The sequence below is a fragment of the Thunnus albacares genome, chromosome 20, assembly GCF_914725855.1.
Source record: "Thunnus albacares chromosome 20, fThuAlb1.1, whole genome shotgun sequence".
NCBI classification, from domain to species: domain Eukaryota; kingdom Metazoa; phylum Chordata; class Actinopteri; order Scombriformes; family Scombridae; genus Thunnus; species Thunnus albacares.
In genome coordinates, this window is record NC_058125.1 from 14,511,432 (window position 1) to 14,531,062 (window position 19,631).

The 19,631-nt window shown below is 36.8% G+C and overlaps 1 protein-coding gene across 1 annotated transcript in view; it reads right to left on the reverse strand.

Annotated features, from left to right (window-relative positions):
- Positions 1–19,631, reverse strand: part of atrnl1b (attractin-like 1b) — an 81,208-nt gene that overhangs the window by 2,732 nt on the left and 58,845 nt on the right. The window contains exons 26-28 of the mRNA XM_044337138.1: positions 18,057–18,135; positions 7,738–7,845; positions 282–396 (exon numbers count right to left, since the gene is read on the reverse strand). Of these exons, the coding sequence (XP_044193073.1) occupies positions 282–396; positions 7,738–7,845; positions 18,057–18,135 (302 nt within the window). The remainder of the gene's footprint in view (positions 1–281; positions 397–7,737; positions 7,846–18,056; positions 18,136–19,631) is intronic.

Consider the following 19,631-nt stretch of genomic DNA (forward strand, 5'->3'; position numbering starts at 1 on the left):
ACAATGTTGTATTATTGGCTTTAAAAAGAATCATGAATCAGATGTACCCACTTAAAAACAAATCATTTAAATTAAAATCTTCAAAATTCAGACATAATATACAATGTTTTTCATTAAACCAACATTTTTTTGCTAATGGTGCTTACTCTAAGACTCACTCACAATACTGTATAGCTGATAAATGTGCGACACTCGTTTCAAATTCATAATGAAAAATCAAAACATGTGAACCACAATAACAAAAACTGGTGACACTGGTTACAGTTTGCGTAGTTTGTTACCTGACTGGCCTGGTGGAGGCAAGCCTGAGGGCCCAGATGGCAGTCGCATGAGGACAGTCAACACAGCAGCTTTCCCTCCTGAACACGGCTCCATCGCAACTGGTTTAGGCGCACCCTGAGAAAAGAGATGGAATAAACAAAAATCACAAATGATTATCTCGACACTATTTAAGGACAACGATGAAAGAATATTTTTAAAATTGCTTTCCAAAAAAAGAAAAATGCTCAGTGGTTGGTTCGTTAGATTGTACAGTAAAAATATTGGACTGTGAAATCCATCAAGAACAGATGAATGCCTTGGGAAATGAACCACTGAAAAACTACAGTATGTATCTGGCATTGAAAAACTGCTACTACTACTACTACTAATAATAATAATAATCTGTGATAAACTGCAACATACAGAAAGCATGAGAACGTATTTAAATGACTTAATAGATGAAGAATTCAGGATTTCTCGAGTGCTTTACCAACCAAGCTTAAAAATGATGCTTAGTCGTGTTTACAGTTTTCTGTAGCAGCCATTTAATTCTACTTTTTGGGGACCAACAGACCAACAGTCACTTATATTAGCTGCATGAGTTGCCGCAGTTAAGATGCGACACCCTCCTCCTGAGACAAATGGTTTGATTGGTCACACAACAAAAACACTTGTGTGTGTGTCCCTGTCAGACAGTCCACGTGTTGAGGCAATGACCTACCCTCTGAGTTAATGGCCAAAACTGCTTGTCTCAAGCGTGAAAAACATGTCATCCTGATAATGAATGTCAAGGGTTTCACAGCATGTTTTGGATGAGGGGGTCGAAATTGGGGAATAATAACATGTCTGAATAGAACTGACTTTTTTCTGCCTGGATTTAAAATGGAGATGAGAGAGACGGCAGAGGCAAAATTGAAGAAAAACAGGGATTCACATGCATATGCATTAAAACATGAGAGTCAGTGAGTGCGATATACAGTTCATATCAACATGTTCCACTGGAATTTGCTGTACATTTATCCCTGTGTTAACAGCAAAAGCAAAACATTATTGCTAATTTGTGTATTTGGAACAAGCACTGACTCTAAAAGCCTTGATATATCACTGAATATATACAGTATATTAAGTACACAAGACACAGCGAGGGTCAAATGTTACATGCAGATTTGTTTTAGCTATCAAGTGAAAAAAAATACTTGACATAAAATTGTGATGTAAATTAACGTCAAAGTACTGTTTCACCTACTCTTTGAAGTGTGGAGTCCTTCAATCAAGAGTAAGTGCAATCTCCCTTCCTATGAAGCATGCAGTGTAATTTCTCTTGCTACTGCCAATTAAGTTTGGCATTTCAAATGCCACAGTTCACAACTATGTTTCTAAGTTAGGGGGTTGTCATATGCATCAGGCTTTTTCTTTGTATTTGCAACCTCAAAGCAGGGCTTTAAAAGCAGTTCATCATGATGAACCTCATAATACAGACAATATGGATAACCATGTCACAGCACACAATGGATAAGTAGAGAAAATTCTGAGCTAAGAAATGGTAAGCAGTTGTGTGACAACAGGCAGCTAGAAACCTTTAAACATGAACTGAAATGAATAACCAGTGCCAAAAGAGACAAGTAGACAGCTAACTACAGTATTTATAAGTAATACTATGTTATGTACTAATATAACATTTGACATGGTTACAATTTCTTAACTAGCTGCTAATAGTAGCTAGTTAGCATTGTTCAGCCAAACCCTCCCCAAATATACTGAATACATGCATTGGCTATTGTATTAGCATGTTTGTTAGCAGGCAAAAAATAGGTGTTAGTTTGTTCAAAAATGGTTTGGGATCTTTAGCTTACTGGTATTTTACTTTTTTTTATTTGGGAATTTAGCTAATTAACACTGAAAAAGGAGGGAAAAGGTATGTGGACAATTTTTTGGGGCACATTTTACTGGAAATTATTTATAGTCCAGATAGAGGGGCTAATTAATGAAGCTAATGATTAGTTAGCTTAACAATGAGTTGATATTAATGTTTAAGACCACTATGTCAAACTTTGCTGAAATGCTAAAAAGTAATAACTATATATTTTGAGAGGTACTGGGTTTGTCCATCAAAAGAGAGCCCTCTTTTGCAGAAGACGAATAATTTGCTGAGGTTATGGATGCTGTCAACATTTGCCCTGGTTGTTTTGCATCTGCTGTACTACTAATCAGCTGGAACTAATAGAGAGAGATGGAAAGATAATGGGAATGGAGAGCAGGACAAAAGTAAGTTTTTTTTGTTCTTTTTAAAGGAAGATAAGACCAAAGAAAATAACATTAACTGTTACTGACACAAACTTTTAATTGTTAATGAATGGTTAAACTATTCTATGAAGACCAACATTTATAGTTTTTACCCTTCATAATGTAATGAGTGCACACATTACGAAGCCTGATGTTCCCTTTCACTGTATTTTTCATTTAAGTATTATGTATATTTAGCTTTAAAACTAATTAACATGCAACCCTGAGTGAACTATAAGGACCTAAATACATTCATTAGTGCAGGGGGCCTCAAGTATCTAGACTACACATCAAGTCTAGTTGTCTCTAACCTACAACTACTAGATACTACATCTAATGCTCTGAATGACTCAAAACCTTGTGTAAACAAAAACAAAGAGGCTAAAATTCCATTTTAAACATGTGAGTCATACTGTACATAAAATACATGTTTCTGTATTACAGGCAGGATGGCATCACAGAATATGACTGTGTGCATTGCTGCTCAACCTAATTAAGCCACATGATCAGAACACAATATTCTCATGCATCTGCCCAGGTACATTCATGATCAAGAGGCACATATTATATCTACCGCTGACATACAAGGGCAATTAAATTGCCAGCCATTTCAAGACCATTCAAGTGATTCTGCTAATGAATAGCTGCTGTATATAAACCACATTCATGCAAGAAAGCTGATATAACCTACGCTGACTTTTGATTAAAGCAGATTCCACTGCGAGCTACATTTACAGTGCACGGATCACTGGGTCAAACATCATTACAGCTGTTCCAAACAAATCAGTAACACTTAGGCGAAACTCTGGTTTGTAAAACCTGTAACAGCAGCAGGATCACTCCTGTATGGCATATTAATTAGAAATACTGTTTCAATCTTTACATTAGCCACTCCAAGGTCATCATGAGATACTCAAATCTCTTCATCTCTGCTCTGCCTTGAACCATGTCCAAATAGTAACCTATAAATTATCTCTTGAATTTACAATATCACTATTATCAGCTCAGTTTTGCTGCTGCTGGGCTGTTTACACTGCCTTAGTACACTGCTAATTTACATATTATATATAAAGTTAACTTAAGGCTGGGCGATATCTTGAATTAATTTGATTAATTAACATTTTTGTTTTTGCATGATGTGTAAAATGTCTAAATTGAAAAAAATCGAGTTATTACAATATGCACAAAAAGATTATTTTTAGTAACATAGCAGTGTATGCACTGTTGGGCCTATTGAAGATGTACAAAGGAAAACATTACAGTGATGGAAACAAACAATGCCTTCTTGCAATGCTGGCTTTAAATGAAATGGCCAAAAGATGGCTATGCTGAGAATTCCACACTACATGGCAATTGTACATTTTTTGGAACTAAACTGAACCAAGCATTGTGCACCAATGTTGTGATTCTTGCAAATAAAGCATAAATAACACTGTTTGTGTAAAAGGGGGCAATAATGGCAACAACCTCCTTTCCATTTGCTCTGTACAGTGCTCATATTAATCTGGGATAAAAGTAGTACTTCATTCCTTTTCAATCATAGGGTTTTGTTTTCTCTCACAGCTTTTTAAAATTGCTCTGTCCATTTTGATATCTTCCAAAGAAGGTTGACACACACACACACACACACTGCATTTCTACTAAGCCTTAATAAAGAGCAAGGACCACATTACGGTCATTCATAAGCATCCAGGCACATAAACATGCATTCACACATTCCCGCATATGTGTATACAGACACATAAAAGCACACACACACACACACACACACACACACATACACACACACACACACACACACACACAATGTATCTGCTTTCTTTTCTCCTGCTGACAGGTGTCATCCATCATACTAGCTGTTCGTTAGTGGTTCCATATGTTAAACGCCGGCCATAGTGAACAGAGACATCTGTGACATCGAGGCCTAGGCCGGCAGTGTTTGGGTCTGATTGGCTCTTTGGCCAACAGCTGCTGACATCTTGGTCACTAAAAGCGATGTCCATCTCTAGGGGGTTTAAGCCTACCAAAGATGGAGGAAACATGCACGATCGCTGTTGTGATCCCCCCCCCCCTCAGTCCAGATGGAGAGTCTACAAACATCTTGTCTCAGGGAGCTGCTACCGACTAATGCAGCGAGATCAGTGCTGACAGTACAGTCAGAGAATCTGTTCTTAAATGTTTTCATGTGTTAAAATGGGAGCATGGGGTTATAATTGTACTGCAAGCCATCTTTGTCATTTTTTTCTGTACACACTGTATCATTACATACTGTATGTATATTTTGTTTTTGGAGTAGTTATGATACTAAAACTTATTTTTAAAGTTGTCCCTTAAATACATTGTCCCTCAGTCATGGACACTGACTTGGAGACTATCACAGTGAGCAAAATGAACAGAGAATGTGTTGATGCACAATATAATCTGTCTCATTTTGTCATCAAATCTAATGTGTGATTTTTAAGATGAATTACTATCTAACCAGCATCTCCTTCCATTATGTACATCATCAATGTTTTGGTATGTTGTTTGTCTTGTCTGCATTGAGTCAGTGACAGAGTGGTCTGAGATAAAAGTAACAACAGAGCCGGTGACACAAATAGGAAGCCACTAATGCTAGCCTGTCATCAGTGTCCTCTTTGACATCAACAAATATTTCGAATAGCTAAGTGATGCCAGATGCTGACCAATTAACGTTTATAAAAGAGAATTAGGTTCGTTTCATATGGTTCACCTTCAGCTGGTCCTATGATGGTATGTGGTATGTGATGGAGCTGTATGTGCTCCGACATATGCATTTGTAGATTTGAAACCATGTAGATTGGATTTTTTCTCTCAAAGAATAAGTCCAAAATACACTGTTACATATTTAAACACCTGGCAAAGGCTATGATGTGCTATAGCTGAATTATGATAATGTGCTTCCACTTTTGTTGTGTTTGAATTTCTATTTTTCTGTGATGTAACTGTTTCATTAGACTAACTAATAAACAGTCAGAGAGATAGCTCCTTAATATGATTAATTTTAATACCTGGGGACTTAAATTAAGAAGAATTTTAGTATATTATAGTAACAAACACTTTAAGAACTTGCATGTGCATATAAATGATACAAAACACATATTTTCAATTTAGAAATATACGTTTTGTAAAGTTATTCCTACAAGGTATATGTTCAGGAAGTGTATTCATGTTATATTTGGCTATTACAGTTCTGGAACTGACATCTCATCAGATGGTGATGCTGCTATCGTTGAATGTCATTTGAGACCATTTTTGTGCCACCAGAAGCTGCTGGTACTGAAGTGGTAAACCAAGCAACACTTGACTAAGTGCTGTTTGATTAATTAGGTTTAAATTAGATTTACCACTAAAACCCTCATCACTCATACGTGTTTTTAAAATACATTTAGGCAATGTACATATATGAGTATTGGACAAGAAAGTTGCTTACTTGTACTTTTGTATGCTGAATTTACCCTGTACTGTATGTTTTGCTAGGTGTCACTGAAAAATGCAGTGTTTTTGTGAAATAAATTTAGGAAACAGGGATGTGAATATTTCTAACACAAAGTTCTCAAGTGCTTTCTGCAACAATATGTTCAAAGGAACTTCCTTAAAAGCTGCACAGACATCTAAGTAAAAGAAAGTCGAGCCTTCATATGTTCATTCAGCATTTTGAAAGGGTCAAGAAACAGAAGACTGAGGATGTGTTTTTTTCCAGTTATCATTTCCAAAACAGCTTGGGACATTGTTTACGGCGATACTCTCCAGTGGGCGCAAAATCTCTACCATAATGCGCTCTATAACAAATACAGCCTCTTTGGTCTTTAGGAAAGGGAGGAACGCTCCTGGAATTAATTATTCGGATAGACACTACGCACATGTCCCACAGACAAGCACCTAATTAACAGTTTACTTAGATCAAGGCTGGTAATATTAAAGCAGTGGTTTCCGACACCATTCAGACTGAGACTGTATCTCACAGGTTTAAAAGTGCGACAGTAAAGTGCACTCTGAAAGCAAAGAAGCATTGTTTTCCTCCTCTTCTGCTCTTTACATTGCCCTTCACAATACCATAATGCATGGTGAGTACCACTCAGCACTACACTAATAACTAATGTAGTGCCTCTTTGCTGGTTGCCACAGTGATTTTATTTCTCTCAGCGGCAGGTGACACTGAGCTGGCGTTGGGTGAGGAAACACTGTTGGTCCTCTGATGTCAATTTGAGGATGTAGCACTCCATATTGCTTTAACCTATGCTTTTATCCCATGTGGCATTGAGCCCTAGACTGTGCTTAGTGCCAGACTTCTTTTTTTACTTTCTATATGTATGGGAGGTATTTACATCATAGGAATAAAGAGGAGAAGCGGCAACTGGATGGTACAGAAAATACTCAAGACATGCAAAAGTGTATGAGCATCTGAGGTATAATAACAAATGAATCAATCAGATTTTAAGTGCAAAAACACCACGCAGCATGATCCCAGTAAAAGAAACCCCAGAAGAATTAGACAAAATGAAAACATGCAACAAAGTTCAGACTGGAGAAGAAAGAACAATAGTACAAGTAAACCATCAATGTTCCAAAAACCGTCCTGACGTCACCATTTTAATATCAAACCTAACATTCTCCAATTCGGATCGTGATCGTCTTTTCTTTGTGAGAAGATAAAAAAAAAACATGAATAAAACTTTTGGCTTCATGACATCACTTCTCATAAAAGATTTGTTTCTCTCTCTCTCTCTCTCTTTTTTTTTTTTTTTTTTTAAATCGATTGAAAATTTTCAGCAAGCCCACAGCAATGATTGCAGCGGACAATTCATCTAAAAGGAGAGGGACATGGGAAGAAAGACCATCACTGGCAGCTTTCTTATTGACGTGGGGAGTGGATAAAAGGCAGACATATTGCGAGTAAAGGACATAAGCTTTTCGAGAACAGTACAATAAGGTCTAATTAATGTAGCAGTACAAAACTATGCAACATTCTGTATACCAGTAGAGGAACTTGCTTGTATCACAAATACAGATTCAAACCTTTGAAAGACTCTAGCAACTGCAAACAGTTCAACCTGAAGACTTTGGCTGGTGAAATATGAGAGCTGCATTTTACAATAATAAAAATGAAAGAAATGTGTTTAAAGACATATTTTTGTCTGTATGTGTGTGTAAACAAGCAAACATAGGACTCACATCAACCATAGGCTGCAACATTTCTGTTTGTTCTCCCCTGGCGTCCAGTGCAACAGCAACTGAGGCGAATGGACGACTGGCCATCTGTTGACGCTCTCTCATCAGTTGCTGTAAAATCAAACACAGGTGAAAGATGAGCACAACATAGAATGTTAGTCTAATTAAACAATACACAATTACATGAAGGAATTTTGAGAAAAATGCTACGTTGAAATAATAACAAAGATACATTTAGTATACATTATTTACATTGAATATACATCATAAATATTAAAAAAAATCAAAGGAAGCAAAAATCATCCAAAGCGTTCCTATTGATGCATAAAAAACAACAAAAAAATGACTAATAGTGAGCTATGCAATGAGATCCAACTCATTATTGTGAGAAATATGTAAGTTTCTCAACACATACAAAAAATAATTGTTTTCAATAAAATTGACGGTCACTAATCCAAATGTCATCAGTATTGTAATCATAATACTGTGCTGAAGATGCCATGAAACATTTTACAAGAATACACTTCAAAGGGTTTGAGGGTGAGAAAGAAAGAGAAATTGAAAATGAACAACTGCGGACCGTCACAGTGTTCCTGCACAGTAATCTACACCCTCTGGGCTATTACAGTATGAAGCTAAAAATCAATAGCAAATATCAATGGGGAAATGCTGAAAGACTATCCATAAACATCCATGCCCTATGAACATGGGGATTTATTTTGTGGCCCACATTTCTCAATGATCCCCAACATAAACTGATAATTTCCAGTTGTGTGATCTTTAATTTTGTGATATAATATTACAAAATTGCAGTAACCCATCCCATTCTCATAAATAAGGTACCATAATATTTCAAACATTTCTTAATATAATGGGAATACTAAGAATCAAGGTGAACCATGACATGTAAAATGTATATATCAACATTAAAAACCTGTAAATGATCAATCCATTGACTACATTCAATCAATCTGATGAGGGCAACCTCTTAAGTGATATTTACTGTAATTTCTTTTTCACACACGGTATACCATCACAGAGAAACTTATAAAAGATTGTCCCAAAGGTTCTGCATAGAAATGCTGTGGTTAGGTTACTGCCTAATGGTTGACACCATTTCTGCTGCTCAGACTGAGCAGAAAATAGCTTCTCTTGTTCCCCACTAATCAATATTGTAAAACAACTAGCGCCACACTTTCATCAACAGCGCAGTGTCTGATCGATATCTAAACGGGCCGCCATTTTAGCGCCAAGGACATCACTGATTGGTATTGGATTTGTGATGAGCTTAAGTGTGCTGCATTAAGATCTAATTGTACTTCAGATTACGAAGCACATCAGGTTGCTGTGATGATCGGCCTCATAACATGCCCTTCCTCTGCACTTTGCCAACGTTCAATAAATGTGTCTCTACATGTGCACAAACATACAAGCAATATCATGAAAAGTAATACCAAAAGTAATACAGTAAATATACACTTAATATAGCACATATATAGTAGGAAAAACCTAAGAATTATAATAATTTTGCTTTCAGATGAGTAAAGCTATTCTTCTCATCATACAAAAGAATAAGAAAATCTATACTTTCTTTTTTGTACACTAGACTGCTTCAGCACTTTCAAATTACCTCACATTGTGCCTTTAATAAAACTGCATGTCTTTTTGGATCAGTTGTATGAGAGTGTTGAGTTTCCTGGTGGTCTCGTTCCTGAATAGGAGTTTGTCCTTGGTGTAGTAATGAACCCTGAGATTCTTGTGTCCAGGACCCCACCCTCACTCACTCAGAATATAATTAAGTATTCATTAGTCCGGCTATTAATTGGCAAAATTCAGATGAGGTCTGGAGAGGTTGATAGCATTGTGAAAGCATAAATGAACAAAATAAAACAAAAAAAAAGTAAAAGATGCTTTGAATCAACGTCTTGTGGTATCACGGACTCCATCTATGTGACAGGTTTATGCATGTCATAACAGTGAATGTACTGTTGGGCCTATTGAAGATGTACACAGGAAAACATTAAAGCGATGGAAACGGTGGTATTCAATTATATGTCAAAAACGTTGATTGGATATTTAGGATCTACCAGTGACTCATCACAGATACTCGCACAGACAGTTCTTCAAAATAATTCTTATACATTTTCCCTTCAATTGACTGTGGCATCGAATTACAAAAAGACTTCACACAAGGAAGCAACAGATCACAACATTACTCTCTCAAGTATTTCTTATGCAAGGGTTAAGGGTTTTAATAAATTTTTAAAAAGTAATCTAACTTGTCTGAAGCACCAGAAATGACTAACAATAACTGAATAAAATTCATGAAATTTTCAATTTTCCCCAACATTTAAGTGATATTAATTTTAACAGTTAGAGTTGAAGAGGGCTGCAACTAACAATTATTTTCATTATCAATTAATCTCTTGATTATTTTCTATATTAATAGTCGTTTGGTCTATAAAATATCAGAGAATGGTTTAAGCCCAAGATGTAACCCAAAATGTCTTCTTCTTTTGTCCCAATCAAAAGTCCATAGCCCAAAAATATTCAGTTTACTATCACAGAGGACTGAAGACATCAGACAATATTCACATTTTAAAAAATAACTAAAAACAATAAATCGATGATCACAATAGTTGCTGATTAATTTTCTGTGTATCGACTACTAGACTAATTTGTTACAGCTGTAGAGCTGACAATGATTTTGGACAAATCCTTAGATATTTTGTCAAATTCAACTGGCAGATTCAACACTGATCATCATTGTGACATCATGCGATAACTGCTGCCTAATGAGTTCTTTGTAAATCATGTTCAAAGTTGTAAATGTTACAAATGTTAAAAAGATTTTTTTACTTTCGGACACGACAGAAGTAGTCAGTATGTGGTCTTTATGAGTGTTCTTCTCAGGCATGCTTTATAAATGCTTGGGTTGTGAAATATCTAATATTTGTTTGATGTGTGTCTTTCAAATGAAGGCAAGTTAAAAGGTTCATAGCATTTGTAGGTTCTGTGTATCATAAATAATGCATTATTTGTTTAGAAGCTGCCCATGTTGAAACATGAACATTAAGCCATTTATTTACTGACTGGCCTTCACTGTTGTACATCAACAGACTCACTGGTGGGGAGTGAATGAGGCGAAAGTTCAGATCTCTTCCATGTAAGCACTGCTGTGTTGAGTCACTGTGAAAAAATCCCCCCGGGGAGGTACAGCTGAGAGAAAAAAAAACAACGGCCATATGAAATTGAGATTGATCACCTGATTGATTTTTCTTGGTCTGTTTTTTGTAGCCCTGATTTTTATACTTGAAATCTGAGGCTCTGTATTAGATTGTTGTACATCTCTACTATTAAACATCTTACAGCAACACCAAACCTATAGATTTGAGCTGCAGGGCCAGCGCAGGTCAAAATGAGAATTTTGCCCTTTTCCAAAAGATAAAAGCAGGATGGAGGTGCCTGGTGGGGTTGTTGCAAAACAAGAAAACAGCTCAGGGCTTATTATGGTTTTCAACAGAAAAACTTCAAAATCCAACAACATTCATCCTAAATGTCAGATAGCAGTAATGTTATTTATCATGTTGCAGAATTCATTTAAAGCACCAAAGCATAAGAAGAGAGCAGAAGCAAAGTCAGGGAATGCTCTGCTCTGTGTCCAGCACATGCATCTAAAATGTGCTGGGAATACAATCATCAAGGGGCCGGCACAATACCAGAGAGATTTTAGAAATGAATACCAAGTTAATGACAAAAGGCAAGAGTGAATTCCGTAAAACCAATTAACGTTTGTGCAATGACAGACTGATTTTGTCAAGAATACAAGCTGGAGCCATTCACTGTTGTGATAAGGTTGGGCATGGGGTGCATTGCTATGCAACTTGATTAATTTAGCAAGTGAGAGCATGAATTATCTGTCTTGTGAATACAGCATTTTGTTCCCTTCATTGGATTCTATAAAAGGGTAGGTGTCATCCCGCCTCTGAGCATATTCTACACCTAAGCAGGTCACTTTGTCCTTTTCAAAGATCACTGGCTGTACCAGCAGGCAAAAAATAAAACTTAAAAATTAGACAAATGCAAAAAAAAAATCAAAGACTTTATGTCAAGTATGACGTAGTCTGTTTCTGGATTTCCTTCTATTGACATTAACATTAAATTCTCCATGTTGATACATACTTTCAAACTCTACATACATACTGTGATTAATGGACTGAAGATATCCAGTCTAATAAACTGCCAGTGCATACCACATTGATGTGATTTCGGTGCAGTTGAGTGGTTGTGTGTAGGCTGAAGAACTCATTAGAAAATATGAATACCATGTATTATCGCAGTTGCATGATTACAAGCATAACATGTTACCTTACTATATTTCTATAATTTGGTTTTGCTTATTACCAGGACAGCTTCTAAGCTTACGAGTTACAACCTAAAGTGAACTCCTAATCACAGTAACACTCCATCCTCTTTAACTTTAGAGGAAGTTATTAGAGTGCAAACTTCAAACTGAACAAGGGACAATCAAGGTGACCAGGGGCTTAAGAGTAGGATAATCTTATTATAGCAATCGATGATTGCTGATTGAGTTCTTCAGTGGAAGAGCACTGGTGTGAAACTATGCCATGTGAGAAGAGGGACATGTGAGAATTATGTGGTTAGTAATGTATTCCTTTCACTTTTATCGATGCAAACTTAATGGCAAATAGCAAATAGCAAATTAGACCACCGAGCTATTTCATTGAAAATGGGTACAAGTATCTTAATAAGTAAGCTTTCGGTAAAGGTGGCTGCAGCCAATGTGTAAAAATGATATTTTGTGCCACAGGAGGTCATCTTTAAAGGAATAGTTTAACATTTTGGGAAACACGTTTATTCACTTTCTTGATGAGTTAGATGAGAAGATTGTTACCACTGTGATGTCTTTACACTAAATATGACACTACAGCCAGCAGCCAGTTAGCTTAGCATAAAGAAAGCTAGCCTGACTCTATCTGAAGGTAACAAAAGCCACTTTCCAGCACCTCTAAAGCTCTAATTAACACTTTACATCTCATTTGTTTCATCAGTACAAGAAATGGAACCCTTCCTTTTACAGTCCCCTAATTAAATATTAATTAATTAAATATTTAACCGGTAAATATATGGTAAATTATATTATATTATTGGGTAATTACCACTGGTAATAAATGGGTAAATACAGAGAAACTACAGCTGAAATACTAAGAAAAACCTCCACTACTACTCATCAACGCAACTAAGTATCGTGTAGTTGTAAACAATTTAGGTTGGTAATAACTCAGATATAATTGTGTACTTCCTAGGAAGTAACCAATTCTTAGGCAACCCATTCTTACAAACACCTCCTCTATTACCCATCAATTCAAGTTACAATTGTAGTTATCCAAGGCATATGTTGGTAACAGCCACCATAATAGTTGATGAGTAATAGTGGAGGTTTTTCTTAGTATTTTAGCTGTAGTTTCACTTTATTTACGTACTTATTACCAGTAGTAATTACTCAATAATATACTATAATTTACCATATATTTACCATATATAAATACAAAGTCATTAGGGGACTGTAAAAGGAAATGTTACCCAAAAAACAAAGTGTAAAAAACAACACGTGTGTTTACGGGGAGTGATGTGTTGGACTATAGTAATCAGATTTTGTTACCTTTGCACAGAGCCAGGCTAGCTGTTTCCAACTGTTTCCAGTCTTTATGCTAAGCTAAGCTAACAGGCTGCTAGCTGTAGCTTCATATTTACTGTACAAACATGAGTGTGGTATCAATCTTGTCATCTAACTCCCAGCAAGAAAGCAAATATGTGTATTTCCCAAAATGTCAAAACTATTCCTTTAATGTGACAGGGAAAAAAAGAATCCACGAATACTCAGAAGAAAATAGGAACTAAACTACATCAGTGACACACCACATGCAACACGTCATTGCCCTTGCACTTAGCCTTTGCAGCCATCACTTTCCTGTCCTTAGCTGACACAACAGTCATCAGCTATAGTCTGGCCACATCCATTACCAACGTCACTGCAATCACAATGTCTATGGGCTGATGATAGCTTTTAATAAACAGATGCTAATTAGTTACTGGTGAATTTAGTAAATGGTACGCTTAAATGTGCTGAGAGAAATAATGGTCCTTTTAGTGGTAACCACTGCTCAATGACAGTTTTGAGTGCTTTTAGAGTGCCAGTAAAATATCACCGCTTCACACCATGGTCAGTATATGTCTCCTGTTTGGATGATGTTTTGCTATAGCAGGGCATATGTTATGTGAGGTGTGTGCTTGTATGAGTGTGTGAGAGAGAGAGATAGCGAGGGGGGCTGCATTAGATACAGCCACATGTTTGTGTGTAAAACATCTCTGTGTTGCAGTCTCGTGAAATGTCAGTGCCCCCTCCCTCCCATTTCCCCCCACAGGTAGCTTCAAAGAGGTCAGCCCTCATCCTCCTCGGTGGCATTTACAGCTGTTGTCTTTTCATGCCTTTGTCTCCGGGCGGGATCCAAGTCTCATCTCCAGCCCTCAACTAAAATTATTCAAATACAACAGCTGCATATTTGTTTATGAGGTCCTTTCAGCTCCCGACAAAAAAGAAAGGCCTTATCCAATTAGCGCATTAGTGTGGTAAAAGATCAGCCTAGTAAGATTAAGTCAATGCCAGGAATTACATGTTTTCAAGTCTGTGAAGCTGTTAGTGATTACCGCTTTTCAACATTACATGTAGACAATGCTTACTTGGTAATATACAAGTATTTATTTTCAGTGTGTTTCTGGTAAAATATACATACACAGTTTTGTAAATCAAGCCCAGAAATACTACCACAGATTTCACATTTAAAAGCCAATAAAAAAAGAGTTCAATCAGGATCATCCATATGCCACTTGGCTGGATCAGTGTCTCATTATTGTCTCTGCCATCTCTGGAAGCCTCATTAAGACTCATTCATTCCATGTCCTTATGTCAGATGGGGGCTTGTGAGCATTAAATGGCCTCCAGCCCAATTCTTCCATCCTGTATTTGGACACGCGCAATAAGTGCATGGGCTGTTCACAAACCCCTTTAAATTAAAAGGACACAATGTTCAGTAAAGAGCCAATCAGTTCACCAATGAGACGAGATTAGCGGAACAGATTTAGTTTCACTAATATCATACAAGTTTTGGCAATGTCTCAACACAAGTCAGCAAACACCAATTCCACTGAAACTCTTGTTATTAGAGATTGTTTAAAGGGTGAGATGGTGATTCTACTGTGGTAAGGAAAATTACTATCACATCATTCATTACATACACCCTCACACTATTAGGAGGGACTATTTCTTTACATTTGGATCAGTTATCACTTTATCAACGGGAGCTATGGTTTTATTATTCAAAGTATCCAAAGAGGACCAATTTAAAACACAGACTCATATTTTTAACGTCCAATATCACCAGTCTGTTTGCAGTCCCAGGGCGTCAAATACCGACGCTTTGTCACACTCCTCAGCGTCTGATACCAACACAAAAGGCGCCCTTTAGAGTCTGTATGAGACGTACCTGGCTTTCAACTAGACTCACAGGTCAGTCTCTTAACGCTTCGCATCATTTCCAGTAAGGCGTGTCCTTGACAAAATGTAAGGGTATGTAAGGCGTAGATTTGTTAGCGGCTGTTCTCGCTGCCATTCAAGCAACTACTCTGTCTGGTATCGCGAGATTAGCTTTCAACTAACTCCAATGTAAACCCCTCTGCATCATTATTGGACGTTTATATAAGGTGACATTTTCCTTTTTAGGAAGAGGTGGGTTGTTGGATGGCTAGATAGTTAGATGGCAGAAAGTGGACTTTGCTGCAGGAGATTTAGGGGGTTGTTCAGTTGATATAAATAATTCAATGTATAGTTATACAACATAAATTAATTTATGTTTAATTTAAATGTGTATGTTTCATTAACTGCAGTATGTGATGTGCAAACTCTGAAATAGCTTTCCTGAAAGAAAGTACTAATGTTAGATCATAAAGATAAAACATGTATTCTTGGTACAGTGATTTCCATGACTGATACACATGATGCCACACTACAAATGATTCTGCTAATTTGGGTATTATTGTGGGCCAGAGTTAACGACTACTTGCATAGCTGGACCACCCAAACAGCACTGAAGAACATCCTCTAGGCGATTACAGCGTTCAACAAAAGGTTACCAGCACAGTTTCTCTTTACGGCTTTTCTTCAAAAGTAGGGCACCTGAAAAATGGCACAGGAACCTTGAGGTATTACCAGTATTTTGGTAATACAAAATACTGGTAATACAGGTTTGTATTCTTTTAAATTGGTAAGGCTGATAAAATCCAAGGACCAGATATCTAAATATTCCACAAAACATTTTTTAGTATGATGGTAGTAAAAGTAACATAAATTATGTGCAAAAACCTTTTCTGCTAACAAGACTCAACTGTATTCAGTGAGGAATATTCAATCAAAATTGTATATTATAGGCTGCTATCATCAAATCCTTAATAATTTTGCTTTTGCAGCTAATAAAAGCTGGTAACAAATCCTAACAGAACCCCAGTGGATTTTAGGGAGTAGAATGGATTAAAAATATTAGCACAATGAGGAATGTAAGGGTCACTTATGGATTGGATCATGTTTCAAAGAAGAAATCTGATCACGTCTTGTTGCTTATGTAATAAAAATGTTCGGCTGGCACTTAAACCGAACTTTACACTGAAGACTCCAACTGAACCTGCACTTGCACACATAGCAATATCAGTATACTGTAGATATACAGCACTAGTCAAACATTTGGACACACTTTCTCATTCTAGTGAATGGGAAGGTGTGTCCAAATTTTTGAGTGGTACTGTATAAAAACTGAGAGATCAATTATTTCCTATATATGAACTGATCTGTCATCTGCGACTAAATATCCCAGTCCCTCTCATAAGTTCTTCTCACAGTGACAAAACTTTTCAATCACCTGAAATTAAGAGATGAAGGTTTTTATTTAACGATTTATTTATTATCATCTGGCAGCTGAAGGGCAATGACAAACAGATGATACGAATGCCAAGAGCAGACCAAAAAAGTGAGCAGAATTTCAATGACGAGAGCCCATCTGCCTGCATTAATTTTCATTGACTTTAATTCTTTGGATAGGCATGATTCTGAGTCACGGTAGCTATCATTCTTGTTTATTTTCAGATATCAATTAGAGGATATAAAATCCAGATCCTATGATTATCATTGTCAACCCCAAAGGGGAAATAAAGTGGGAGCTTTATTAGTCGACTGCAGGTCATAAGGCTGGATGTGCACCAAATTAATCTTCCTGCTATTGAGTATCATATGGCATCTACGAGAATATAGGATTCACTCTGAGGAAATGGAAATGATGCTTGCTCTTATAAACACCAGTAACCACTCCAAGCAGTTCCAGTTAAGGGCAGTGAAGTGAATTTGCATACATTTGCTTTCTTCCTCAGTTTCCTGCAGAGTATCTTTCTGGCCCTCTTCTTTAATTTCTACTGCCAATCATCTCATCTTTTACCCCTTTTTATCCCCATCTTTTCTCAACCCTATATTTCATAGCAACACTGAATATTAATATTTTTTTTCCATCCCCTTTTCCTTAAGTCATTCACAGCATCTTTACTGGCTTTCTTCACCCCCTTTTCCACCGGTCCACTTTAAAATGAATTGTCTTTATTCTTTTCAGCCATTTTCACCATTTTTCTAATAAAAAATTCATCAAGTACTGGAACATCTTTATTTTTTGAAGAAACATTTGAGAGGTGCAGATACAAACCTTCTCTTAATAGTGGTCTAAAAGCTCCTAAAGAACTCAAGTTGGTGTTAAGATATGTGCTGATGTTCCAACTCAGGCATGTGACATCATCAGCCTAATTGAAGCAACTGAGCAATCAGCTGGCGTATCTGGTATGTATTAGCTGTTGTTTCCCCAACAACTCTACATGCTCCCGATGATGGTTTTAAAGTTAAACCAAAAGACTGAAACTGCAAATATGCCTCCGTCCTTCTCAGAGTAACTCTGCCTTTTATAAATGTTCACTGTATTTTATATTCATTTATCAAGATTACGTCAAGTCCATCTTCCTGTAATTATTTCTGGATGCATACTATAAAAAAAGGTGGTGCCAATTGTGCTCTTCTGGTCTTTGTCTCTATCTGTTAAATGCAGTTTGCTGTAGTTTTCAACAGTGTTTCAGAAGAATTGGGGCACCATCATGTTGAGGAAAATAACATATGTCAAGCGTATCTCATGTAAACAGAGTGTATTTCATGGACTTACTTCTCTTCGCCGTGAAGCCCAGCAGGTCTGTTTGATCTTCCACACCACTGCTGCCACCAGGAGAAGCGACAGAAAGCAACTGGGATGACAGAGAAAAAATACTGTCAAACATGATGATGTCAAGAAGACTTTTACTATAACAGCTGTCGTTGGAAAACTGCCCATATTCTTTACACACAGGGAGCAGTCTACCCTTGGGTATTTTAAGTATTTATGGCCCGTAAAGGTAGTTACTGAGAACAAAAAAAGGCTGCCAGCCCTGTTGAGTTTAATTTTACCATGTTGCAAGTTTGACTCTATTAACTCACGGCATATGCTACCACAAAACTAGTTAATTTGGTTTAAAGGAATACCAATAAAATGCTTCCCTGAAACATGACAAGTTCTCTTATCTAAGCAAGAAGATGGTTAAACAACATAAGATTAGCTTGATTTAAAATTTTAAAAGACATAAAGGTGTTATGCCGAGGGCATATGGGGGGTTATGTATGACTATTTCTTGGCCTTTTATTTTAAAATAATTTTCAATGGCTGAAACAGGATGGACTTGAAAATTCAAAGTTTCTGTCTAACTTAAAAAGACAAAACCTGGGAGATGATTTGAGGAGGTAACATATTCATTTTTCAGTAGACTGAATATTTTGGCCGATTACTTCAATTAATAACCCAATGGTAAAACCATTAGTCTTAGGGAAATTCTGCAAGGTCCAAATGATACTGGGATAGAAAAATATGACTGATTGAGAGCTTCCACTTCATTATCCTGCTGACAGATGAGAATGTAAAGATTATTATGTGCTAAAGAGACATTCTGCACTTTTTATTGGCTTGTCTGAGCGACATGTGGGACACTGAATTCTTAACGAACAAATTCTTGCAGATGGCTGATTCTTGATCTCTCTGTGAGCACTATTTAGTATCAAAGAGTGCATATATGGATGCCTTAGATGTTTGTTAAGCTAGCTTGCACTGCATGCACTGTGGTTATGATTAAATATATGGGAAATTAGTGGTTAGCGGCAGAGGTGGGAGTAAGTCACACATGTGCAAGTCACAAGCAAGTCTCAAGTCTTAACCTTCAAGTCTCAAGCAGGTCCCAAGTTAATGCGGTGAGAATCAAGGAAGTCAAGTCAAGTTGAGTCCCTGCTATAAGTCAAGCAAGAAAAGTCAAGTCATTGCTCAGGTCAAGCAAGCCACAAGTCAAGTCATACGAAATTCTGATGATCTACCAGTTTCCACATTTAAATCAGTTAAAAGACTGTAGTCATGAAAAGCTGAGTTTTATTTTCAACATTAATGAAAACTGTTGCAGCCTGCTTACACCTTATAAATCTTACTGATATTTGATATTTTGTGGCAATCAATAACAAGCCTCCTAAATGCATAACAATGTAGAGTGAGGCTAATATAGCCCCATACCTCTAAAGGGCTCTAAAGTGAAAATAGAAGTATGACACAAAAAATTTACATCATAGTGTTAAGCCTCCTGCCCTAGCACCTCTTCAGAAGGGTCACACCGTTTCTCCTTGGCATCATCTTAATATTATATCCTATTATCATTATATTATCAGCATC